Source organism: Phragmites australis, chromosome 2, assembly GCF_958298935.1.
Source record: "Phragmites australis chromosome 2, lpPhrAust1.1, whole genome shotgun sequence".
NCBI lineage: Eukaryota > Viridiplantae > Streptophyta > Magnoliopsida > Poales > Poaceae > Phragmites > Phragmites australis.
This window is the reverse complement of record NC_084922.1, coordinates 51,561,782-51,584,518: the sequence shown is the minus strand read 5'-3', so window position 1 is coordinate 51,584,518 and position 22,737 is coordinate 51,561,782. Positions and strand designations below refer to the sequence as shown.

Genomic DNA, 22,737 nt, shown 5'->3' with positions numbered 1-22,737 from the left:
GGAACCAAGGTCTAACAAGCAGCTTGAGACAACTCGAGACCATATATAGGCCGGCTTGGTATGCGTTCACAGTTGAAAATATAGTATCATTCTAAGCCAATCCACTTTATTGTACCCGTTTGGTTATTCATTCCTTGCTACATGAAACAAACAATCAAGCTTGGTATATTGTGTTACAATTATGTCCAAGACCAAACATTTATATGTAAACTAATTAAATTGTGCAATATGAAGAAATCCAAAAAAAAGACTCAAAAAGCACGTCCTGGCTTCAGTCACCATGAGTTAGTTAGCTGCTCATGCTCAACCAACAAGCCACTCTTCTGATACCGGGGCGTATTGTATGCCTGTCGTGCCACTCTTGGTCAGGACCTTGAAGCTGCCCGCGGTGAATCCCTCAGCAGATTTCATACTCACCTGCCTTCCCATAACAGAGTACGCACAATAGTCCACCTCGTAGATCTCCACTCCCATCTCAAAGTAAGACACAGATGCGCCAACACCCTCACCTACAAGAAACAATACCGCGTCATTATTTCATGAATAATGAATGGTTGGCACGATAATGGGAAAAAACAATGACCAACATGCTACAATGAATATCTTCAACATAGCTCTTGGGGTAACAGCATTTCACACATCATTATGGTCCAACACTGGGATACTGCATATTATCGTTGCACAAGTACAATGGATATGAACTACCACAATCGTTAGCATATATAGATCTCTCCACCAGCACAACATAGCTTTTAGGGTAACAGCATTTCACACATCATTATGGTCCAACACTGGGATACTGCATATTATCGTTGCACAAGTACAATGGATATGAACTACCACAATCGTTAGCATATATAGATCTCTCCACCAGCATCGAAAATGGATATAGCACAACAACGCAATACAAACAATAGTAAGAATGGATCAAACTAGGTAAACATAATATGATTGGGGCTCACTGCTTGGATACTCACCGTGTGTAACTAAGAGTAAGTTTTCATCAGGATATTTATCAGCAAGAGTCTTGATGACACTGGCGTACCTGTTTCTTGCGTCCAAGACAGATTCTCCCCACTTCGGTACCTACAGCAAGAAAATAACTTTTAAGGTACGATACATGCTGCTGTTGAACAATGTACATGAACGGATTCCACTAAAATAAAAGGCATGAATAGATCTTCTAGACAAACAGTATGTCAAGATGGGACAAAGAGGACATACAGGAATCCTGCTGTAGCAAAGTGTTTATTTTTACTTAAGTGATGTGAACAAAGTGTTTCTGTGCCAACGGTAGCAACAAAAATGCAAAAACTAGTGAAAAAGCATACCTCCTGGTAGATTGGCTCCGCAGAATGGTCAATGGTTCCAGCAGGAAAGACAGCTTCAAGTTCTGGCAAGTCAGGAAACCACTTCTTTACGCTGGGTGCCACCTTGCTAACAATAGGGCCCATTGCTTGAGTATTCATCATTTCAGACAATCCACATTCAATTGACACCTTTAAATGAAAAGCAAACAGATTCAAATGTGTAAATATATCAAACGTAGATACAACAAACTTAAATGGTTCGATCAACAACAACAGCAACAACAACAACCTTTTTTCCAAGCAAGTTAAGGTAGACTAGAGATGAAACCCACAAGATCCAACTAAAATAATAATGAGAAAATAATAATGATAATAAATGTACTAGTAATAGTAAAAAAAAGTAGTAATGATACAAGTAGACTGATGCATAAGTTATGGTTCTAGCACATAGATTGCTAACGTTCACGCACTTCTATCCGTGATAGTTCTTTGGGGATATTTTATTCTTTCAAGTCTCTCTTTACAGATTTCTCGCATGTTAGATTTGGTCGAGCCCTGTCTCTCTTCACATTATCAACGTAATGTATAGGTGACTCTAGAGGTCTCTATTGAATATGTTCAAATCATCTCAACCAATGTTGAATAAATTTTTCTCCAATTGACACTACTCATAATCTATTACGTATATCATTATTTCAGATCCGATCCTTGTATGATCATAAATCCAACGTAACATAGGCATCTTTGTTACACTTAACTGTTAGACACGTCACCTTTTAGTTGGTCAACATTCAGCGTCATACAATATCACGGGTCGAATCGTCATCCTATAGAATTTATCTTTCAGCTTTTATGTGACACCCTTTTGTCACAGAGGATGCCAGAAGCTTGACGCCATTTCATCCTGTTGGTTTTGATTCTATAACTAACAAACTTAAATGGTTCAAGATTAAGAAAAAAAAAAGAATGTGCAGAACAGCACAAGTTTTCGAGCAGGCATTGCTTTGAAAGCAAATTTAGGAAAGCTAGGCACATGCTAGGAGAGAACAGAAGTACAGGCTTAGCCCTTGGAGACTTACGACCATGAACACAGATCAAAGTTGAAGCAATTTATAAGCATATTTCATTAGATTTGTTACAATATCTTTCTAAATACTGAGAGTGTAGTGACATATTTTAAAACCGTAATATTTATAATAACATAAATCTAAAAAAAGGCGTGAATCATGCAGAGATAATCTTATGGCTCCATAAATCCCTCAAATCAGAAAATTGAAATAAAAATCTCGTTTCTGATGAGAAGAAGCCCACATGATGTGATAAAACTATGTACGCTAGCAAGATATTAAAAAAAAAAAAATCCGTGCATAACAGTTATTGATTCCCATTGTTTGCCTAAAATTCATGGGGGTTTTTTTTTATAGCAGGAACATGTGCATGTTATCTTTTCAATAGCTAGCAGCAGTAAGAAACATCATTGTGAAGTGTGAAGGGTGATCCTGGAGGAGGAGGATTTGACCTTGAGGCGTGATGTGTCGAGGGGCACATCGGCGGTGTCATCGATGGTGAGCAGCGCGTCGCCGTCGGGGACGGCGCAGAGCGCGGCGACGGCCCGGGCGGCGGTCTGGCGGCAGCGGAGGAAAGGGGAGACGAGGACGCGGTGGACGGCCCAGCCGTCTGCTGCGGCGGCGGCCCGGATGCCCTTGCCGACGGTCCAGGCGCGGAGGAGGCCGGCGTCGGTGAGGGGCGGGTCCCAGGGGCGGGGCTTGTTGGCGGGCCAGATGGGCTCGGCATGGTCGAGGCGGTCGCCGTGGCGCATGACGACCACCCGCTGCTCCATCTCCATTGTTGGAAGGCAGGGTTGACCAGCAGGAGGAGGAGGAGGAGGAGAGGATTTGACGCGTGGACAACAACAGGAGGAGACGATCAACTTCATCATCGACCGACCAAATAAAATAAATAAAATGTGCCCTTTGGTTTTGGTTCGTTGGGGTTTTTTTTCTTCTTATTATTTTGGAGATCAAACTTGCTTGTTTTGTTTAATTGTTTTTGTTTTCCCCCTGATTTGATTATATTATATAGGCAAAGCCGAAACTGATGGAATCGTGTGCAATTCTGAGATGAGACAGACATTATCAGGAAGGGACATATTTGTATTTCTTTTCAATTACTTTACTACTCTTTTCCAGCCAATCATCATGTGATAAATAAAGGACAATGCCAACTCCATCCAGAACCATGTATGAAGATGCCCAGAAATCTTCCACGACATCTGATTCTAATGTATGGTTGTTTTCTCTCAAGTTTTTTTTAAAAAAAATCTTGATCCCTTCAATATGTGTAACATCTTTTCTTCTTATTTTTTCACGTAACAGGAATTATCATTTGATGTGCTCATGACAACCTATGGCATAGCCTTGATGGATCAAGATTTTCTTTCACAAATCCCCTGGCACTATGCAGTTATCGATGAGGCTCAACGTCTCAAGAATCCATCCAGTGTATGCAGATTTGTTATTTATGAAATTCTCGTGAGAAATTCAGAGTTTTGATTTCATCATTAGTTCTACGGTTGTCTCATTGCAGCTCTTGCTAGCACTGCACTATAAGGAACTCATGTATGCATTATTCAAGGTTTCGGTTTGATTCGATAGCATAGAAGCTTAGACTTCAAGTACTGTTAGGGAAAAACATCTTTACTTTCAAGTGGTATCTTGGTAGAACATCCATAGTGCTAGAGATAAATTTAGCACGATGACTAAGCATTAGCTAAAGCATAGCTATGACTTGATGGCGAGTGCCAAGCGGAATATTCCTATGTTACTAGCAATTTCTGGACTTTAGGTTCAGGTACAAGCTGTGTTGAGCTTGGGAGGGCTATAACCATCACATTGCTCAAAAACAAATTGCTCGGTTTTCAATTTGTTTGCCATTTCCATAGCAAACAAATTAGAACATTATGTCCGTTCATTAGCATCGGTCTGCATTTTGCTATGTTAGTTGAGCTTGTAATCCAACTGTTAACTCTAAATTTATTAGGCACCTATGGATTTGGTTGTTAATAAATGTACCTGCCAAGGCATAGAGACAAGTGGACACGTGTTGATACTTGAAATGTTATACCTTTTTCTTTTTTTTTTCTCTTTTTCGTTGTGAGTAATTATCATAGAAGGTAATATAGATACTTAGATCTTCGAACAAACTTCCAAGTTAGACTTACCAAGTTCTTTGCCAGGTATTGTATAATGTCCTTGAGCAACGTTTCATCATGCCAAGGTGTCTACTACTAACAGGAACTCCTACCCAGAACAACCTTTCTGAACTATGGGCTTTGATGCACTTTTGCTTGCCCTTAATATTTGGAAAGCTGGATGAGTTTCTTTCTACTTTCAATGAAGCGGGAGACTCGATGACAGGCATTACTTTGAAGTTAATGAGAAATTCATTTTAGCTTTAGTGAATTGCCAGGTATCTTTTGTTCTAAGCAACAGTGTGCATATGTGCTATTTGGCTGTGGGCTGCTATATGCTTCGTACACCATCTGGTCTGGTTTGTTGCCATTATGCAATCTATTCCATCGCTAGAATTTGCACAGTTTCTACATGCCTCATGTTATATCAATGTTCGGGTAGGTGCATTGCAGTTGGATGGTTAATGCAATCTAATCATCTTTTAATGGAACATGAAACTAGAGCATACATTTACATCTAGTTAGTTGATATACAATCCTCTCTTCATGGAACCAAAACTCCCAGTGCTTTTACAAATGTTTTCATCTATTTTGGACCAATTTTCTTACATCAACTGATTATCTCTACCATTTCTTCAATCATTCTTTCTTTCATGTTGGTTTTTTTTTTTTTTTTTTTGGAGCATTCTTTCATGTTGGTTGTGTGTCTGCGCTTTGAACTGAGCATCTCATTGTTTTGGCTCTGCTCCCAAAGTGCCTTTGGGATTTTAAAAGAATCAATATCTTGTTTCTGAACAGGCGCTGAAGCTAATAAAGCAAACAGACAATTCAAGATCCTGAAACATATACTCAAAGCATGTATGCTCCGTCGAACAAAAGCTTTACTAATTGAGAGTGGAATTCTGGCTCTGCCTCCACTAACCGAGCTAACAGTGTCTGGTTCTTTGCTTCAAGAGCATCTTCAAGAGCTAACAGTGTCTGGAATTTTGAATGATCTTTACAGGATGGTGCCACTGACGCAGTTACAAAAGAAGCTTTACTTGTCGGTGTTGAGAAAAGAGCTGCAAACACTTCTTTCGTTTATCGGAGGATCATCTTGCCATCAGTCTTTGCAAAACATTGTAACTGTTTTTCCCCTTGCTGTTACATCTTCCTGTGAACAAGCATTTTGTATGTTCTGCTCTGCAATATGTGAATTATGTATATTTCATTGTGTCTATTTCTCAACATTTATATTATTATATGGGAGTTCATTTTCCTTACCCCCTGGTTGGTTTTGTTATGTCATTATTTAATAATGTGCCTATGGCAAAAAGGAAAGTATTATTGAGCTATGATTCATTTGACAAGTCATGTACTCATGTTCATACTATTTGAAGTTCCGCTAAATCGCAAAAGAATTTAGTGTTTTTTTTTTCCAGTGCAAGTGTTGGTATTTAGAAGAAAAAAAATTCCACCACAGGGAGAAGACATCCCCTTGATTTTGTCTTAAAGAAGGGACTCCCGAGGTGCCCACTTTTTACGAGCACTCAGGTTCGAGCCTAGGTGAGCGGCCTCTCAACTGGAGGCTCTATCAACTAAGTTATTACTTGGTTCTCAAGCATTGGTATTGTACTAGTTCATACTTCGTATCATAGTGTTGAAGGGTCCGGAACTTTTAAGTAGTGGCTCGCCTAAGCGCCTTCCCGAGATCGGACTCGAGGGAAGGTAAGATCACCCGAAGGGCAAAGCAAGAAAGCAAGCAAACAGGAAAGCAAGCCAAAGAAAGCTTGTTAGTAGCTAGAAAGCCAGGGTTGTTGATTTTGATTGATTGCCTGAGTAGGGGTAGTTATGTGATTGAAAAAAGGCCCTAGTTTTAATAAATTTTTGGTTTTTATGCGGGTGCGTATGCATGCGAATGTGTTACCACGAGAGGTGTCGCCTTTTTTTTTAGAGGTAAAAGGCAGGAGCGCTGCTGATTCAATCTAAGTGAGAAACAATAAAGTACAGGGCACATTAGGAAAGGTTGAGGGGGCGTGATTAACTACAAGCCCCCTCTGAAACACAGTCTTTATTTTGTTAATTTGTGCTTTGTAAGATATCATGTTTTAGCTCTGTTTTGCTTTTTAGAGATTATGAATAAAAATCTCTTTACAAATTTAACATTCATCTCTTCTTTTAAACTCTCCTCAGGTTATACAATTGCGGAAAGCTTGCAGTCACCCATATTTATTCAGTGGCATTGAACCTGAGCCTTATGTGGAAGGGGAACATTTAGTTGAGGTTAGTTCTGTTTCATATGATATGAAAGGCTAAGAGCCTACGAAGCTTTTGTCTTAAATTGGTGAAAAATGAGATCGTGTGAATAGTATAGTGGTAAGACCTCCAGGTATGAAGCTATCAACCAGGGTTCGAACTCTGGTTCTCGCAAAAAAAGGTCCCTCGTTGTGTGTTCCCTGTGGTGCAGTTGCTCAACGATAGCTTGCGGGTTGTAGCCAACTTTCGGAGCTTTTTCTCGATCTTAAATGCAATTCCTTCATGATGTCTCTACCCCTGGGTCGAGTTTAAAAAAAAATGGTGAAAATTAGGGCACTAGATAAGGTGCGTGTCACATGTGACTTTAGTGTGTTGTACTGTCGTGACTTGTGACCACGGCTTTTGTGGCTTATAAATGTGAAAAATGCAATGCAAGAATTGAGCACTTATCCGTACAGCTTTTTTGGGGGGGGGGGGCGGGGGGGGGGTCCAAGAGCAGGTCAAAACTTGTCAAGACAAAAGACATGGGTTTGGTGACACCATGTTTTTTGTGTATTATCAGTTTATCACTTTTGGATGTTATCAAAAGAAAAACCACCCTATTTTGTTCATGCAGTTGTTTATTCTCCCCCCTCATTGATCATATGGAACTTCTATGGACAATGGACAAAATAAAATAATCCACAATCTGTTTCTTTTTTTTTTCTTTTGAAAGAACGGCAGGACACCTGCCCATCAGTAAAGATAGAAATAAAAGGAAATCGTTATGTGCAACAGTGCAAGAGAGTCCATGATAGAAAACATTTAGGGCCACTTGAACCGGCAGGTTTGATGGAGGTAAACAGACTTTGCGAGGGATATGAAGATTGTTGTTTAGTTATATTCTATGAACATATTTTTCAGGCTAGTAGAAAGCTCATTGTGCTCGATCTTGTTCTTAAGAAGCTCCATGACTTAGGCAATCGTGTTCTGCTATTTGCTCAGATGACCCAAACACTGGACATTCTTCAGTTTTTTTTTTTTCAGCCATGCTAGCACAATAAAGTGACTTCTTTCTCTTAATAGTTATGTATATATTTCATTGTAACTTATTTTACATTATACCTTCAATAGGACTTCCCGGAACTGTGCAGTTATACTTACGAGCGTCTGGATGGTTCAGTGCGTGCTGAGGAACGGTTTGCAGCAATTAGAAATTTCAGCTCTCAATCTACCAAAGGTCTTATGAGAGATGATAATCGAAGTAAAGCTTTTGTTTTCATGATATCAACTAGAGCAGGGGGTGTGGGGCTTAATCTCATTGGTGCTGATACTGTGAGTCTGATTGAACTTGACAGCGTTGTTACTCTTCCGGTCTTACTTACTAAATCTAGTACTAGTTTCTTTATTTTAAATAAATATGTTTATAGTACCAAGCAGACAGTTTGTAATGATGATCATACTGCCTTTATAATTACTTTATGTTATCCACGCTCAATGAAATGATTGGTTGCAGGTTATTTTTTTTGAACAAGACTGGAATCCTTAAGCTGACAAACAGGCCTTGCAGCGTGCTCACCGCATTGGACAGCTGAATCATGTGTTGTCAATAAATTTGGTATTGCAGCGCACAATTGAAGAGGTTAAGACTATGGCTTTTCTCGAACACGCAGGAGAACTGCGCGTCATTTCATTAAAAAGAAAGAGTGACTCAGTTTATAAAGGAAGCTGGGCCCGAAAACCTTAACAAGCCAAGCATTACAATCCACGGAGATAAGCTCACGCACAAGACAAAGAAGGAAGAAAGAACCCCAACCCCCCTAAACGACCAGACGATAAAAGTATGGAAAGTAGCTACAACTCAGCAACCAACAACAAACGGCATCCACCAAACGATGCTACACCGCAAGCGTTATGCCCAGCTAGCACTTAGACCAGGACAGCACAACGACTCAATAGGCGGAGCAAAGCTCCCACGCCTGACTACCCGACATGGTCGGTGGCTCCCACGCCAGACCACAAGTAAAGGTGGGTCCTGGGACATCGAAACATAGCAACTACCGCGAAGAGCCGAAAGTGATGTGAAGCCTCGCCAAACAGTAGAACGAAGGGACCAGAGCGACGACGAAGGAAGGAGTACCCTACTGGGAGTGCCGCAAATTGTAACACCAAAGAATCGAGAGATTCTTCAAAATGACGCCTTCAAGAAGGTAGCGGCAAAGGTACCGTCGTCGCTCGTCCAAAAGTCGAATAGGGTTTTCACCCGGAGAAATCCCGGGGGAAGTATCGTAACGGCGCCTCCAGGGAGGTATGACGCCCGCGACTGCCACCACCGTCGATAAGGCAAGATACCTGTCAGGGCTTTCGCCCTTAGTTCTCCCAAACCACGGCACAACCCATCGAAGCCAAGACTCGACGGGTCGATCGGACCCTGCAAAAACAATTAGCAGCACAAAAGCACAAAGCATCTGCCAGAAAGATGACTAGAGGCGAAGACCCGGTCCACAGCAACGTAGAACATGGCTGCCAGGGTAGCACCAACATCGTCATGAATGATGGCCGGCCACCGCAAGGAGCAAAGGGGGCCACTAACGACCTGGCCAGAAGCACGATGCGGTAAGGCCAGCAGGTCGGGGGGAGAGTCGGACCAACCCATCGGCGGCGGCACCCCGAAGGCCCCACGGCTACATAGCCCGCCAGCCTGCTGTCCTAGCCATCTGACCCGAAGGCGGCTAGCCGAGTTCGACGGCCAGCAAAGGACCGGAGGGAAGCAGATTTGGCAACGAGCTGCCCCAGACATGCGACGCCCTACCGGAAACGCTCGAGCAGCACCCACACGTCACCACCAGGCCCCAGAGAGCGGTAGCACCGCCGGTAGCGAATCCGGCCTTGGGACACCGGAATCCGGCCGGCCGAAGACGAGGGCGACCGGATCCCATTGATCGTCGGAGCAAGCGAGGACCTTTTCATATTTCAAATGTGCGATCTCAACAAGGGTCGGATCCATTTGAGATGGAGTAGAAACTGTAGAGGAGAAAAACCAGCGACAAAAACTCATATGACAATGGTTAACTCATGTCCTCGATCGAAGCTACGGGCATGCAGAACGCCTTGGAGTCGTGGTCCCACGGAACGCAGGAAACTGGACTATTTGGACGGAAGAAAACACGAAACAGGCAAATAGCCAAATAGGTTAGGCAGGCAGGTCACTTGATTTTTTATAGACCGAAGGAACCAAACTACTTGCGTCCTACTGTACGGACTGTAAGTCTAGTGGCTACTTTAGACCTAGTTCTATCTGTTGTCGTACGAACTGTTAGGCATACATACTATACATAGGTACATGAGGACGCCCCGCTCGACCCCCCTCACGACCGGCCCTAGAGAGAAGCTCAAGGTATTACATTAAGTCTAAGCTCATTCATATGCATTGTAAAATTTTACATGTGGGGTGTCTTTTGTGTCTAGAAGTCTATCGAATCTCGTGGCTATATCAATTTTTTCAGCTTATACTGAGCATGTATTTATTTGCTTTGGTGATGGATGAGGTCACAAGGGACATTCCCTTTGGTGTATGCTTTTTGCTGACGATATGGTGCTAATTGACGAGAGTAGAATAGGGGTTAATAGGAAATTAGAGTTGTGGGAGATATATTTTAGAATTGAAAGGTTTAAGATTTGTAAGACCAAAACCGAGTATATTAAGTGCGATTTCGGTGGCACTAGGCATGAGGGAGAAGATGTTAGTCTCAGTGGAGAGGTGGTTCCCAAGAAGATATCTTTGGATATTTGGGATCGATGCTACAGAGGGATGGTGATATCGATGAAGATGTTAGTCATAGAATCAAAGCCGGATGGATGAAATGGCGTCAAGCTTCTGGCATCCTCTATGATAAGAGAGTGTCACAAAAGCTGAAATGTAAGTTCTATAGGACGGCGATTCGACTCGTAATGTTGTATGGCGTCGAATGTTGGCCAATTAAAAGGCGACATACCCAACAGTTAAGCGTAGTAGAGATGCATATGTTGCGATGGATTTATAGCCACACAAGAAAGGATCAGATTCAAAATAATGATATACGCCAATTGAAAAAAGGCTTGTCCAACATCGGTTGAGATAGTTTGGACATATCCAACAGAAGACTCCAGAGTCACCTGTGCATAGCGGGATACTGAGACGCACTGAAGAGATGCAGGGGTCGACCAAACCCAATATGGGAGGAGTATGTAAAAAGAGACTTGAAGGAATGAAATATTCCTAAAGAACTATCCACTGATAGAAACACATGAAAGTTAGTAATCCACGTACTAGAACCATAACTTATGCATCAGTCTTCTTATACCATTATTACTTTTATTTTTTACTATTACTAGTACCTTTATTATTATTGTTGTTTTCTTATCATCTTTTTAGTTAGATCTTGTGGGTTTTATCTCTAGCTATCCTAACTTGTTTGGAACAAAAGTTGTTGTTGTATACTGAGCCTGTATTTATTAAAGTTTCACCTTCCAACTTATATTTCAGAGCGACCTGGCCACTGTTTCATTGCATTTGTATCCTTACTGCAGAAGCCAACTGTAGCGGGAGCTTCGAAGCGCCTTTATGGGTGGCACTGGCTATTGTTCAGTCTTACAATCCGAGACGTAAAGTTCCAAGAAGTGAAATCTCCATGCCTGATTTGGAGCTGTGTTTATCAAAAGCGGCCTTCTCAGCTGCTCTGCGTTCTGGTATCGTTCCCTTTTGGCTCATTGATATATAATCGTTTGGAAATCACTTGCACTCCTTTGAAGCTATCAGCAAGCTATCGTTTCCCTTTTGTTCTTTTGCATTGAGCCCAATGTGATCGTCTTTCTAGCTCCTATCAGGCTTACTTATTTATTTCCATTTATTTCTTTGAAGCGAGTATCCACATGCCCCGAATTGGTTACCAAGGTGGGTTCCCAACGATCAGAATGGTATACCATAGAACGCCTGCTCAGGAAACACTCATCTCTCCATGGAATCAACATTTTTGTGTATGTGATATCACCTCATATTTGTCATTAGCTTTCATTGATATACTTGCTAATTAATTATTGCTGCCATTTTTTCCTCTTAACAGGTATTACTTTCAGCGTTCATCGAGGCAACAGACATATTCTAACTAATCCATGCTGATGCTTTTGTTCTAAGCAACACAAGCTAGGTGTAGGGATGTTTCTGTAACCTACTAGAATCAGAGGTTATGCAGTTAGCATGTAACTTTTTTTTTTTTTTTGCCCCTTTTCTGCAGCTTAGTTGAGTATGAATAGATCAGTCAGATGAATTAGGTATTAGGGTTTGGGTCTCTTTGGTAAGAGTAACATGTACTATGAAAGATGGGGAACTTCAAGTTCTGCTTTCAACTGCTGTCCCTTTTGTTTGTTTGGCATGTATTTTCCTTGTCAAATATGTAAAGTTTTGATGAAATATCAAGTTGTGATATGTGGTTTTCCTCCTTTAATTGATGAGTAATTATACAAGATAATCTCTGTTTACGTCAGTATTCAAGTGATGTATTCACAGCCCTTCTTTTAGCTTTTTTTGCACCTGATGATCTGAACGTCTGTTTCAGGGTGACAAGACTCATATCTCAATGCAAAATGGAGCCCTGGACCCCAGACACAATCACACAAGGTACTTACTAATTCCTTGATTCTCAATCAGACTGAAGCCCAGCAGAACATAGATATACTTTTATTCGATAGAATTTTTCATTCACACGTACAAACAATGCAAACTATACGAAGTACTGACTATGCATCACAATTCACATATGGTCATATTCAGAATGAAACCATGCAGATATGAGATCAGACTGAGTTCTTGATGGCCGAGCTGTATCCATCCTGGTCATCGTAGAACTTGGACCACAGCATCACGCCCCCATACCTGGTTGAGTTCTTCAATGCCGGAAGCACCTGAGACTCGAGGCTCCCCACTGGTATGAACCCAGTTCCTGCCGCATCTGGTGCAGCCGGCAACCCTAGGAAGATATATTTAGCATTGATCCCTGTTGTCCACTGGTTCCAGGAGTTCATCAGGTTGGCAATGCTCCCCTGTGTGTATTGGCAAGGTGGGTTGTTGTAGAACTGAACCCACACATAGTCAAAGAGCCCTGTCTGAAGGGCTTTGCCGACCCACTGATCTGGGAAAGGACACTGCGGCGCTGCTGACAGGTACACCTCCTTCCCCTTGCCGCTGTAGGCTTTGAGGTATGCCGCAAGAGCTCCGTAGTAGTCTGGGTTTCCTCCCTCGATATCAAAGTCCACACCATCAAGCACTGCATCGCCAAGTGGCCTCTTATCTGATTGTCCACTGAGGAAATTGTTCCAGATATACTGGGCAAGCTTGAAAGCATCTTGCTTGGAGTTGAGCGAGTAGCCTCCAGCGCCTCCTCCGATGGAAAGCATGACCTTGACACCCTTGGACTGGCAGAACTTGATGTCTGTTGTGAGGTTGGTGCAAGCATTGGAGTAGGGGTCGCAGTGGCCTGCGAGGTTGAGCTGTGGGATCTGCCCTGAGCCGAAGCTGCAGAGGAAGGCAATGTTGACGAAGGCGTAGTTGCCAGTGCCGCATGTCTCGGCAAGGGTACCCTCATTGCCGTTCTGGCCCCAGTAGATGGCAATGCTGCCGCCATGGCTCCTGGGAGCTGAGGATAAAAGGAAGACGAAGAAGAGGCAGGCAACAAGGGAGTAGGAGCTGTAAGTGGCCATTGCTCTTGCCTCTTTGATTCCTATAGCTCCCCTCCCCACCGGGATTGTTTGTTGGTTTGGAGATGGGATGCTGCTGTTGGTTTTGATCTCGGCTCCACTCTCCTAACGTCTTCTAACTAACAAACGAAACGCATGGGAGCCGTTTCTCAAATGCACCGTGATTGGGGGTGCATCCAACGTTTTTGGTTGCGGTCCCACCTCGTGCAGCACTGCATATATAACAGATAGGAGGGGTTTCGGAGGACATTGAGCTAACTCACGAAGTCAGCCGCCTCTCCTTACATCTTAACCCTAATCCAATCATTAGGGTGCTGTCAACGAGGTGAAGACCGCCGCTTCTTCATCTAACTCGTGCTGGTGATCGACTACATCGGCAAAGTCTCTTCATCACACCAGCGACCTCTTCACCATCATCAGATGGCGTCACCGAACTCAGGTAAATACCTCACGCTTCCGCTCTTAGGGTGTTTGATGTAGGGCTAATGTTTCACTTCATTAAGGTTTGCTTAATCTAACAATGGCATCAGAGCAACCTTTAGCCCTAATCAGACTGTTTTTAAACCTTAATTAGACCAGATCATGTTCGGTTGATGTCTTTTTTGATCAAACTGGCCTATTTGTTCTCGGTGTACTTCAATCAGCTTTAAATTATGTCCTTTTAAGATGAATTAGGTTCGGCTAATGTTAATTAGGCCCAATTTGATCAAGTTTTAGTACTGTTTTGTCCATTAAGCATGTTTAGTCAATAATTGCTTGTGTTTAAGGCTTAGTTGACGCGTATTAGTCCCAATTAGCATCGGTTTAGACCTACATATTCATGCATTAGTCTCGGATGAGATGTTTTTGTGCACTTTTGTGTTCTTATGTGCTAATTGTTTCGGATTTAGGACCTTAGGTCCCTTTTTGGACCTCGGGTAGCACTTAGAAGGAGGGGAATCGGGGAGATTAAGCAAAACCCTAAGAAATCCCCAATTCCCCCCCAAAATCCGAACCCTAAACCCCAAATTTCCCCTCAATCCCGAACCCTAAGCCCATTTTTTTTTCGGAAATACTAGAGCAATAGAAGTAAAAAGGAGGGGGAAGACTTACGGCTCCTTCGCTGTTCATGCCGTCGGAGTTCTCCTCCGGCGGGATCTCCTTCCTGCGCTCGCGCGGTTCATCCGGGACGGGGGCACCTCCCTTGCCCTCTTCTCTTTCGGGTGGCCGTGGTCGCCGCTGTTTCTCTCTCCCTCTCTTGTCCGGCGGCTTCTATCGCCGGCGAACTCTCGAGTCGCCGTTTTTTCTCTCGCGTCGGGCGACATTTTCGGGAGAGAGAGGAAACTGGATTAGGGTTAGGGTTTTCGGGCGACGGCATTTTTTGTATCACGCGTTTTCGTCGGGCAGCCGTCGGATCACGAAGAACGGCTGAGATATTCGGGCCGACGTGTGCGCGAGGCCGGGCGCGGTGGCTGGGCCGCGCCCCAGGCTGGGCCGCGCCCCTGGCTGGGCCGCGCCTTCGGCCGGGCCGGTGCGCGCTCGAAAACTCAATTGGGCCGCGCACTGTTTTCTGGGCCAAGCCAGGCCGAGAGGTCTTGTTGGGCCGGTTTCTTTAAATCTTTGGGCTTTTTCATTTATTTGGAATTTTCAGTGATTTCTAACGTTTTTTTTTCTATTTATGCACTGGAATATCTGATGCAAATAGCCCAAAGTTAATGATGATTAATGCATAAAATATTATTGTTAATTCTCTGGTTGAATTGGATCCAACGGGAAGATTTTTCCGGAGAATTTTGCGACAAATTCAATAGGTTCATAATTACTTTCTGACCAAAGTTGACTGTAATTATGGGATATTTTTTTCCGTTTTCTGCCCAACGGTGATGCGGATTGGAGTTTTATTTTTTGCATGATTTTAATCAGACCAACGTAGGGTTATTTTCATGCAAATTATTTCCTCATGATAAATTTACTAATCAGGCCCAATTCTTCTCTCCAGCTCTTAACGCTTCCTCTATTGCCGCCACTATTGACGGCATAGAGCAACTCACGGGCAATAATTTTCCTGCTTGGAAAGCTAAGGTGACTGTTGTCCTTGGTGTTTTAGACCTGGATTATGCACTCAGGGTTGACGCTCCCACAGCTCCCACCGTTGGCGTGGAAAATTATGATGAACTAAAGAAAACTTATGATGCACTTTCTGAGAAGTGGGAGCGGTCCAACCGCATGTCTCTTATGATAATGAGGAACTCAATATCAGATGCTATAAGGGGAGCAATCCCAAACTCAGAAAAAGCTAAGACGTACTTGGCATCTGTGGAGGAGCAATTTAAAGGCACCTCCAAGGTTTATGCCAGTACGCTGATTCAGAAGCTCCTCAACACTAAGTATAATTATGGGTCTGGTGGCATAAGAGAACACATCATGATGATGACAGATATGGCTGCCAAACTCAAGGGCATGGATATGGAAATCTCTGAGGGTTTCCTTGTCCACTTCATTATGACCTCTCTCCCTCCTGAGTTTACTCCCTTTAAGATAAATTACAACACTCAGAAAGAGAAGTGGAGCATGAGCGACTTGATCGCAATGTGCGTCCAAGAGGAAGAGAGGGTGAGGGCTGAAAATAAAGATTTTGTGAATCAAATAAGCAGCCCCAAGAATAAAAGAAAATTCTAAGGGGATTTCAAGTCTAAGAAAAGGTTGCATTTCGTCGCTAAACACGACAAGGCAGCACAGAGGGCGCCCAAGGCATTTGCTCCTTCTGCTCCTGCCTCTCAAGAATCTAAAGATGACGGATGCCACTTCTGCCACAAGAAGGACCACTACCAAAAGGATTGTGTTGGTTTCCTGAAGTGGCTTGCAAAGAAGGGTAATGATTTCATAACATTCATTGATGAATCACTTTATGCTGATTTTTTCCTTAATTCATGGTGGATTGACTCAGGTGCCACTGTGCACGTTACCAACTCCTTACAGGGATTCCTTACCGCGAGAACATTAAGAAAGGGGGAGCGAAGTCTTAGAGTGGCCAATGGGAAGGAAGCTCAAGTTGAAGCTATCGGATCCTTTCCATTAGTTCTTAATAGTGGCTTCACTCTTAGATTAAATAATGTAGTTTATGTTCCTTCTATGAGGAGGAATCTCATTTCAGTTTCGATGTTAGATGATGATGGTTTTCATTGTAATTTCGGAGACAATAAATGTATTCTTAAATTTAATTCAGAGGATATTGGTCTTGCCATCCGACAAGACAAACTTTATATGCTTCCTCTTAATGAATCCTCTGTGACGATGAATGTCTATGATGTAAGCCATAAAAGAAAGAGAAGTACAATTAATGAGACTTCTTCGAAGCTGTGGCATTGTCGTTTAGGCCACATTTCGAGGGGGAGAATGGAGCGTCTCATTAAGGAAGAGATTCTCCAACTCTTAGACTTCTCCGATTCTGACCACTGCATAGATTGCATTAAAGGAAAATACGTTAAGCAAATAAAGAAAAGGGCCACTCGGAGCACAGGATTATTAGAATTAATTCACACGGACATATGTGGTCCTTTTCCTGTGACATCAGTTGACGGTTTTGATTCTTTCATTACCTTCACTGATGATTTCTCCCGTTACGGCTATATCTACCCCATTAAAGATCGATCTGAATCTCTCGATAAATTTAAGATATTCAAGGCTGAAGTAGAAAATCAGCACAACCTGAAGATTAAAGTAGTGAGATCGGATCGCGGGGGAGAATATTATGGGAGGCATGCCACATATGGGCAAATCCCTGGTCCTTTTGCCAGATTCCTTCAGGAAAATGGCATAGTAGCCCAATATTCTACACCTGGTGAACCTCAGCAAAACGGGGTAGCTGAGCGACGCAACCGCACGCTTATGGACATGGTGCGAAGTATGCTCAGCTATTCTAGTTTACCAGTTGGACTGTGGATGGAGGCACTTAAAACAGCCACACATATTCTTAATCGGGTTCCCAGTAAATCAGTTCCAAAAACACCATATGAATTATGGACTGGGAGAAAACCCTCTTTAAAGTATTTACGTGTGTGGGGCTGTGCAGCTGAAGCTAAAGTCTTTAATCCACACATTGGGAAACTAGATCCTAAGACAGTTAGTTGTCACTTTATCGGGTATCCAGAAAGATCAAAGGGATATCGTTTTTACTGTCCAGATAGGATCACTAAGTTCGTAGAAACAAGACACGCTGTGTTTCTTGAAAATGGGGATATGGAGCCAAGGGAAGTTGATCTTGAAGAAAAACGGGTTTATGTTCCTACTCCACTGATACAAGAGTCACACATCCCTGTGCCTCAGGTGGTTGCACCTTCAGTAGAAACTAACGTCAGTACACCCCCTGTTGAGGTCTCTGAAATTCCTAATGATATACCTAACGATGAGCCTCAGCAGTCCCCTGCAGTACCCAGTCCTTGTCCTGCAGTGCATAATGAACCGATCAGAAGATCACAGCGTGACAGGAGACCTGCCATCTCGAACGATTATATCGTTTATATGAATGAGGATGTTAATGACATAGGGAAGACAGAAGATCCCAACTCATATAAAGAAGCCATGATGAGTAAGCATTCGTCTGAGTGGCTTAATGCCATGAATGACGAATTAAAATCTATGAGCGATAATGATGTATGGGACCTAGTAGAAATTCCTGACGGAGCCAAAACAGTAGGCTGTAAATGGGTCTACAAAACAAAACATGACTCTAATGGGAACATCGAAAGGTTCAAAGCAAGGCTCGTAGCTAAAGGCTTCTCGCAAAGAGAAGGAATCGATTATAATGAAACTTTCTCTCCTGTATCAAGTAAAGATTCTTTCAGAATAATTATGGCGCTCACAGCGCATTATGATTTAGAGCTGCATCAGATGGATGTAAAAACGGCATTCCTTAATGGTGACTTGGAAGAAAATGTTTACATGGCTCAGCCAGAAGGTTTTGTCATGAAAGACAACGAACATTTGGGATGTCGCCTTAAGAAATCAATTTATGGTCTAAAACAAGCGTCTAGACAGTGGTATCTCAAGTTCGACAAAGTCATCAGAAATTTTGGTTTTAAAGAAAATGAAGTTGATAACTGCATTTATATAAAGTTTAAAGGGGGAAAATTCACCATCTTAGTTCTTTATGTGGATGACATCTTATTGGCCAGTAGTGATAAGGATATGCTGTTTGAGACCAAGAGATTTCTTTCCTCTAATTTCGATATGAAGGATCTCGGTGAAGCCTCTTATGTTCTTGGCATTGAAATTCATCGAGATCGGTCCAAAGGAGCATTAGGTTTGTCTCAAAAGGCATACATTGACAGAGTACTAAGGAAATACAATATGCATAAGTGCTCTGCCACGCCTGCTCCTATTGTTAAGGGCGATAAGTTTGGGACATATCAATGTCCAAGGAACCAATATGAAATTGATCAAATGAAGATGGTTCCTTATGCTTCAGCTGTCGGAAGCATTATGTATGCTCAAGTTTGTACACGCCCTGACTTAGCTTTCGTGACCGGGATGCTTGGCAGATATCAATCAAATCCAGGACCGGACCACTGGAAAGCCGTTAAGAAAGTCCTTCGCTATTTGCAAGGCACTAAGAACTACATGCTTATATTTAGAAAATCCGATAACCTTGAAGTCATTGGTTATTCGGATGCAGACTTTGCGGGGTGTGTAGACACTAAGAAATCCACGTCAGGTTATATCTTCACCCTTGCTGGAGGAGCTATCTCGTGGAAAAGCTCCAAGCAGACACTTACAGCATCTTCAACGATGCAAGCTGAGTTTGTGGCATGTTATGAGGCTACCGGGCAGGCTGTATGGCTAAAGAACTTTATCCCGGGACTAAGAGTGGTCGACAGTATTGCAAAACCACTTACATTATACTGCGATAATCAACCCGCAGTTTTCTATACGAGTAACAACAAGTCGAGTGGTGCTGCCAAACACATCGACATTAAGTATCACGTTGTGAAAGATCGAATCCAGGATCAAACAATAAGTGTCAAGCACATAAGCACTAAGTCAATGCTTGCGGATCCACTCACTAAAGGCTTACCACCTCATATTTTTCGTGATCATGTTGCCGGCATGGGGATATTGGAAAGTCTATGATTCTGGATTAAGAGGACCATTAAACAAACCAACTCCCATCAAGTATAACGAATTTCCATTTCGAGATGAAATGGTACACTATAGGTATTTGGGTTTCAGTGGCATTTTATTGACCGCTGTAATACTTTGCCTTGGTATGCTGTTTCATTGAGAGTGGGCTTATGATGTTAGCCTTACGATCAAGGGGGAGAATGTTGGTTTTGATCTCGGCTCCACTCTCCTAACGTCTTCTAACTAACAAACGAAACGCATGGGAGCCGTTTCTCAAATGCACCGTGATTGGGGGTGCATCCAACGTTTTTGGTTGCGGTCCCACCTCGTGCAGCACTGCATATATAACAGATAGGAGGGGTTTCGGAGGACATTGAGCTAACTCACGAAGTCAGCCGCCTCTCCTTACATCTTAACCCTAATCCAATCATTAGGGTGCTGTCAACGAGGTGAAGACCGCCGCTTCTTCATCTAACTCGTGCTGGTGATCGACTACATCGGCAAAGTCTCTTCATCACACCAGCGACCTCTTCACCATCATCAGATGGCGTCACCGAACTCAGGTAAATACCTCACGCTTCCGCTCTTAGGGTGTTTGATGTAGGGCTAATGTTTCACTTCATTAAGGTTTGCTTAATCTAACAGCTGCTACCTGCATGAATTGCTGATTATATATAGTGATCTTACGAGAGGAATGCGTGCCTTGCCGTAGGGGCAGTGGTGGCGAATAAATGTCGCTTTTCAAGGTAAAATAACCCCAAGTCTACGTAGTTAAGTAGTTTAGCCTTGTGCTTCTTGCAAACCTTCCCTTTGTTCTGCTACGGTACGTTGCTAGCTTCCGTTTATTTTGAAGCCGTCCTTTTCTTCGGCCAGAACAGGCTCTCCTCTCATGGTTAGCTCGACATCATCGTCGAGCGCCAGGCTCAAGGCACCCCTCCATCTTGGGCCTGAGCGGGACCTGCTCCTGCTTGCTTGTCCACTCTCTTGTGTGGCCTCTGGACAGGCCTCCCCTCATATGGGCACTAATGCTCAAAGCACCGGTTAGAAAAAGGGCAGCAGTCGGCCATGGCACACTCTACCCGTTTTCCTTTTTTTTTTTCTTCAAAATCGACCGGTTTTCCTGAAGAAGGAGATCAACGTTTTAAGATTGATTTTTGATCGATCTTAAAACTGATGGCCTATATATGGGCCTGTGGATATATACTGTTATTATATAGAATCTCTATTATATAAAACACAAGTTAGTTTCCATATCATATTTTTTCTCTATTCCTCTCTTATCTAATAAAAAAAATTTAAAATTTGAATAATTTATCCACTTTTGTCATCTATTATCGTCCTCCAATCTCTCTGTCTCGTGACCAGTTACGGATATAGGACTCGTTTTACTAATAAAAATAAATAAAAAAAATAGAAGAGAAATTAGTGCATAATCATCTCCTTCTTTTTCGAATTATATCTGAAATCAAATTACGGTATCGCTCCAATATATCTATTTGGCGGCATTCTCATGACGTATTTATATTTTTATACTTTAAGTTTGTATTTGATATTATCACGTTTAATATTTATTTTTTCGTTACAACGCACGAGCACTTAGTGAACTGATCGATGGATCAGCTAGCTTTATTTGGGCCTCACGAAAGAGAAAGAAAAAGAAAAAGAAAACGCAAGGGAAAAGGAAATGGGTGACCACCCCACGCGTGCATTTGATTGCTGTTTCTTTTCGATTTTCCGAGGCCGATGCTCGATCAGGTAGGTGAGGCATGGACAAGAATCATATCATTTTCAACTCTCATCAACTAGAATTATACAAGACGCAACCACAAAAGTAAGACACACCTCAGCTCATATGTTGTTTTACTCCCGGCCAAATATCTACAGCCACTGAAACACTTGGATCTGTAGAAAACTCATCATATAAACTCCTAGATAAGTGGATATATATGAGAAAAATCTTCTTTTGAAACCTTAGCCATATATAATATCACTAGCTACCCTAATACAGTTGTTCTCTTTGGTCATTCCACCACCTTGACCTACACCAAAATCACAAGTGGCGCTTCAAATGTCAGAGAAAAAACAACATTTCATGTGAGACAGAAAGAACATTGTTGTAGAGATATAAGATATGTATATAGGATGGAAACATTATGTCGGTGATTTTTTCCCCTTATCCTGAGAATTCTCATGCACCAACAGATAGTGTCCTTCTTACTACTCTACCCTCTTCGTGTATCAATAATTGCTGTTTTGAGGAACATTCCCTCAAGCATTTTAAACTTTGACTTCTAATATAATTAACCAATTGAAAGAAATACCAGTATGTTACCAAAAATACTTTCATTACAGTACTATTATCAAAAATACTTTCATTACAGTACTTAGGGTAAAAATTGCGGACATGGCAATCAATTCGTGGGTTGCCAATCAGTGGACTTACTCCCCCTGTCTTTGAGGGATGAGAGGTATGGTCGCTGATGTGCTCTGATCTTGGTTCTACCAGTCCAGTCCTGGAGTAAGATACCGATAGTGTGGAAAATATCATATTGTCATTGATCGTGTCAGGCACATCTTGGAATATGAGATATAGAGATCATCTGTCATTTTGTAGGTACAGTAATGCACCTCTAGTCAGAGTCTAGAACATGATTGTCACTCCCTGCTTTTAGGTTAATAAGCTATGCTCACAACAGGAAAGAGAACCACTATTTGGTTCTAGTATGTGGTGATTCAACTAGTAATCTCACCTTAAAACTGGACCTTTCTAACCACACTCTTGCAAAGTGTATTGGTTATTCTTAGATAACTTTTGAGAATATAGTGATAACACTGTGAACTCCTTGATTCATACTGAGTGTGTGCTTGTTATTATAGGATTTGTTAAGTATGTTCATACTCATACCTGCTATCTCCTTGATATATAGAGGGGCAAGATGTCGACTTAAACAACCATCAATCCCAAGATAGCTATGAAGACGGTGTGAGCCAGAAGTTGGAAACCTTGTATAATGAGTTCTACAAAATCCAACTAGAAGATTAAAGGATAGATTGAGATGTGATGAGAACTTTGACCTTCCCTTTAGGCATGAGACTTGTGTCTTACATAACCATGTTAAACAAACTTAACAGTACTTCATCTATGAAGTGACCTTAAGTGACGGTGACTCTTGCCTACGGTCCCACTATATT

The 22,737-nt window shown here is 42.3% G+C and overlaps 4 protein-coding genes across 5 annotated transcripts; 2 read left to right on the top strand and 2 right to left on the bottom strand.

Moving 5' to 3' along the window:
• Window positions 1-84: 84 nt before the first annotated feature.
• LOC133909710 (uncharacterized) lies at window positions 85-3,360 on the bottom strand. The gene is made up of 4 exons (XM_062352259.1): window positions 2,830-3,360; window positions 1,332-1,499; window positions 978-1,086; window positions 85-509 (listed from the first exon to the last, which is right to left on the bottom strand). Exons 1-4 carry the CDS (start codon window positions 3,247-3,249, stop codon window positions 304-306), a joined length of 903 nt encoding a protein of 300 aa, XP_062208243.1. The 5' UTR covers window positions 3,250-3,360; the 3' UTR covers window positions 85-303.
• A 75-nt stretch (window positions 3,361-3,435) lies between these two features.
• On the top strand, window positions 3,436-12,093 carry LOC133908365 (probable helicase CHR10). The gene is given in 12 exon segments (XM_062350353.1): window positions 3,436-3,593; window positions 3,686-3,811; window positions 4,546-4,726; window positions 5,299-5,434; window positions 5,504-5,621; window positions 6,673-6,762; window positions 7,639-7,744; window positions 7,847-8,107; window positions 11,284-11,442; window positions 11,615-11,649; window positions 11,651-11,730; window positions 11,817-12,093. Coding segments are annotated over 12 exon segments (1,404 nt in total). The 5' UTR covers window positions 3,436-3,527; the 3' UTR covers window positions 11,863-12,093.
• A 453-nt stretch (window positions 12,094-12,546) lies between these two features.
• Window positions 12,547-13,449, bottom strand: LOC133908364 (hevamine-A-like). Its single transcript, XM_062350352.1, has one exon. It carries the CDS (start codon window positions 13,447-13,449, stop codon window positions 12,547-12,549), a length of 903 nt encoding a protein of 300 aa, XP_062206336.1.
• A 261-nt stretch (window positions 13,450-13,710) lies between these two features.
• On the top strand, window positions 13,711-16,688 carry LOC133910267 (uncharacterized). Of its 2 annotated transcripts, XR_009908497.1 has the most exons (3): window positions 13,711-13,885; window positions 15,425-16,297; window positions 16,405-16,688. XR_009908497.1 is itself a non-coding variant. In XM_062352781.1 (2 exons), exons 1-2 carry the CDS (start codon window positions 13,867-13,869, stop codon window positions 16,102-16,104), a joined length of 699 nt encoding a protein of 232 aa, XP_062208765.1. In that variant the 5' UTR covers window positions 13,711-13,866; the 3' UTR covers window positions 16,105-16,688. The 2 variants fall into 2 exon arrangements, 1 of the variants encoding a protein (XP_062208765.1); XM_062352781.1 differs by having other exon boundaries at window positions 15,425-16,688.
• The last annotated feature ends 6,049 nt before the right edge of the window (window positions 16,689-22,737 follow it).

What these genes read in the sequence shown, in the direction of transcription:
- LOC133909710 (XM_062352259.1), bottom strand. Translation starts at nt 3,249, where the DNA reads ATGATGAAGTTGATCGTCTCCTCCTGTTGTTGTCCACGCGTCAAATCC. An exon ending in CGGAGCCAATCTACCAGGAG is followed by an intron (nt 1,087 to 1,331) that starts GTATGCTTTTTC and finishes TTCTTGCTGTAG; the next exon opens with GTACCGAAGTGGGGAGAATC. An exon ending in CTTACTCTTAGTTACACACG is followed by an intron (nt 510 to 977) that starts GTGAGTATCCAA and finishes TGTTTCTTGTAG; the next exon opens with GTGAGGGTGTTGGCGCATCT.
- LOC133908364 (XM_062350352.1), bottom strand. Translation starts at nt 13,449, where the DNA reads ATGGCCACTTACAGCTCCTACTCCCTTGTTGCCTGCCTCTTCTTCGTC.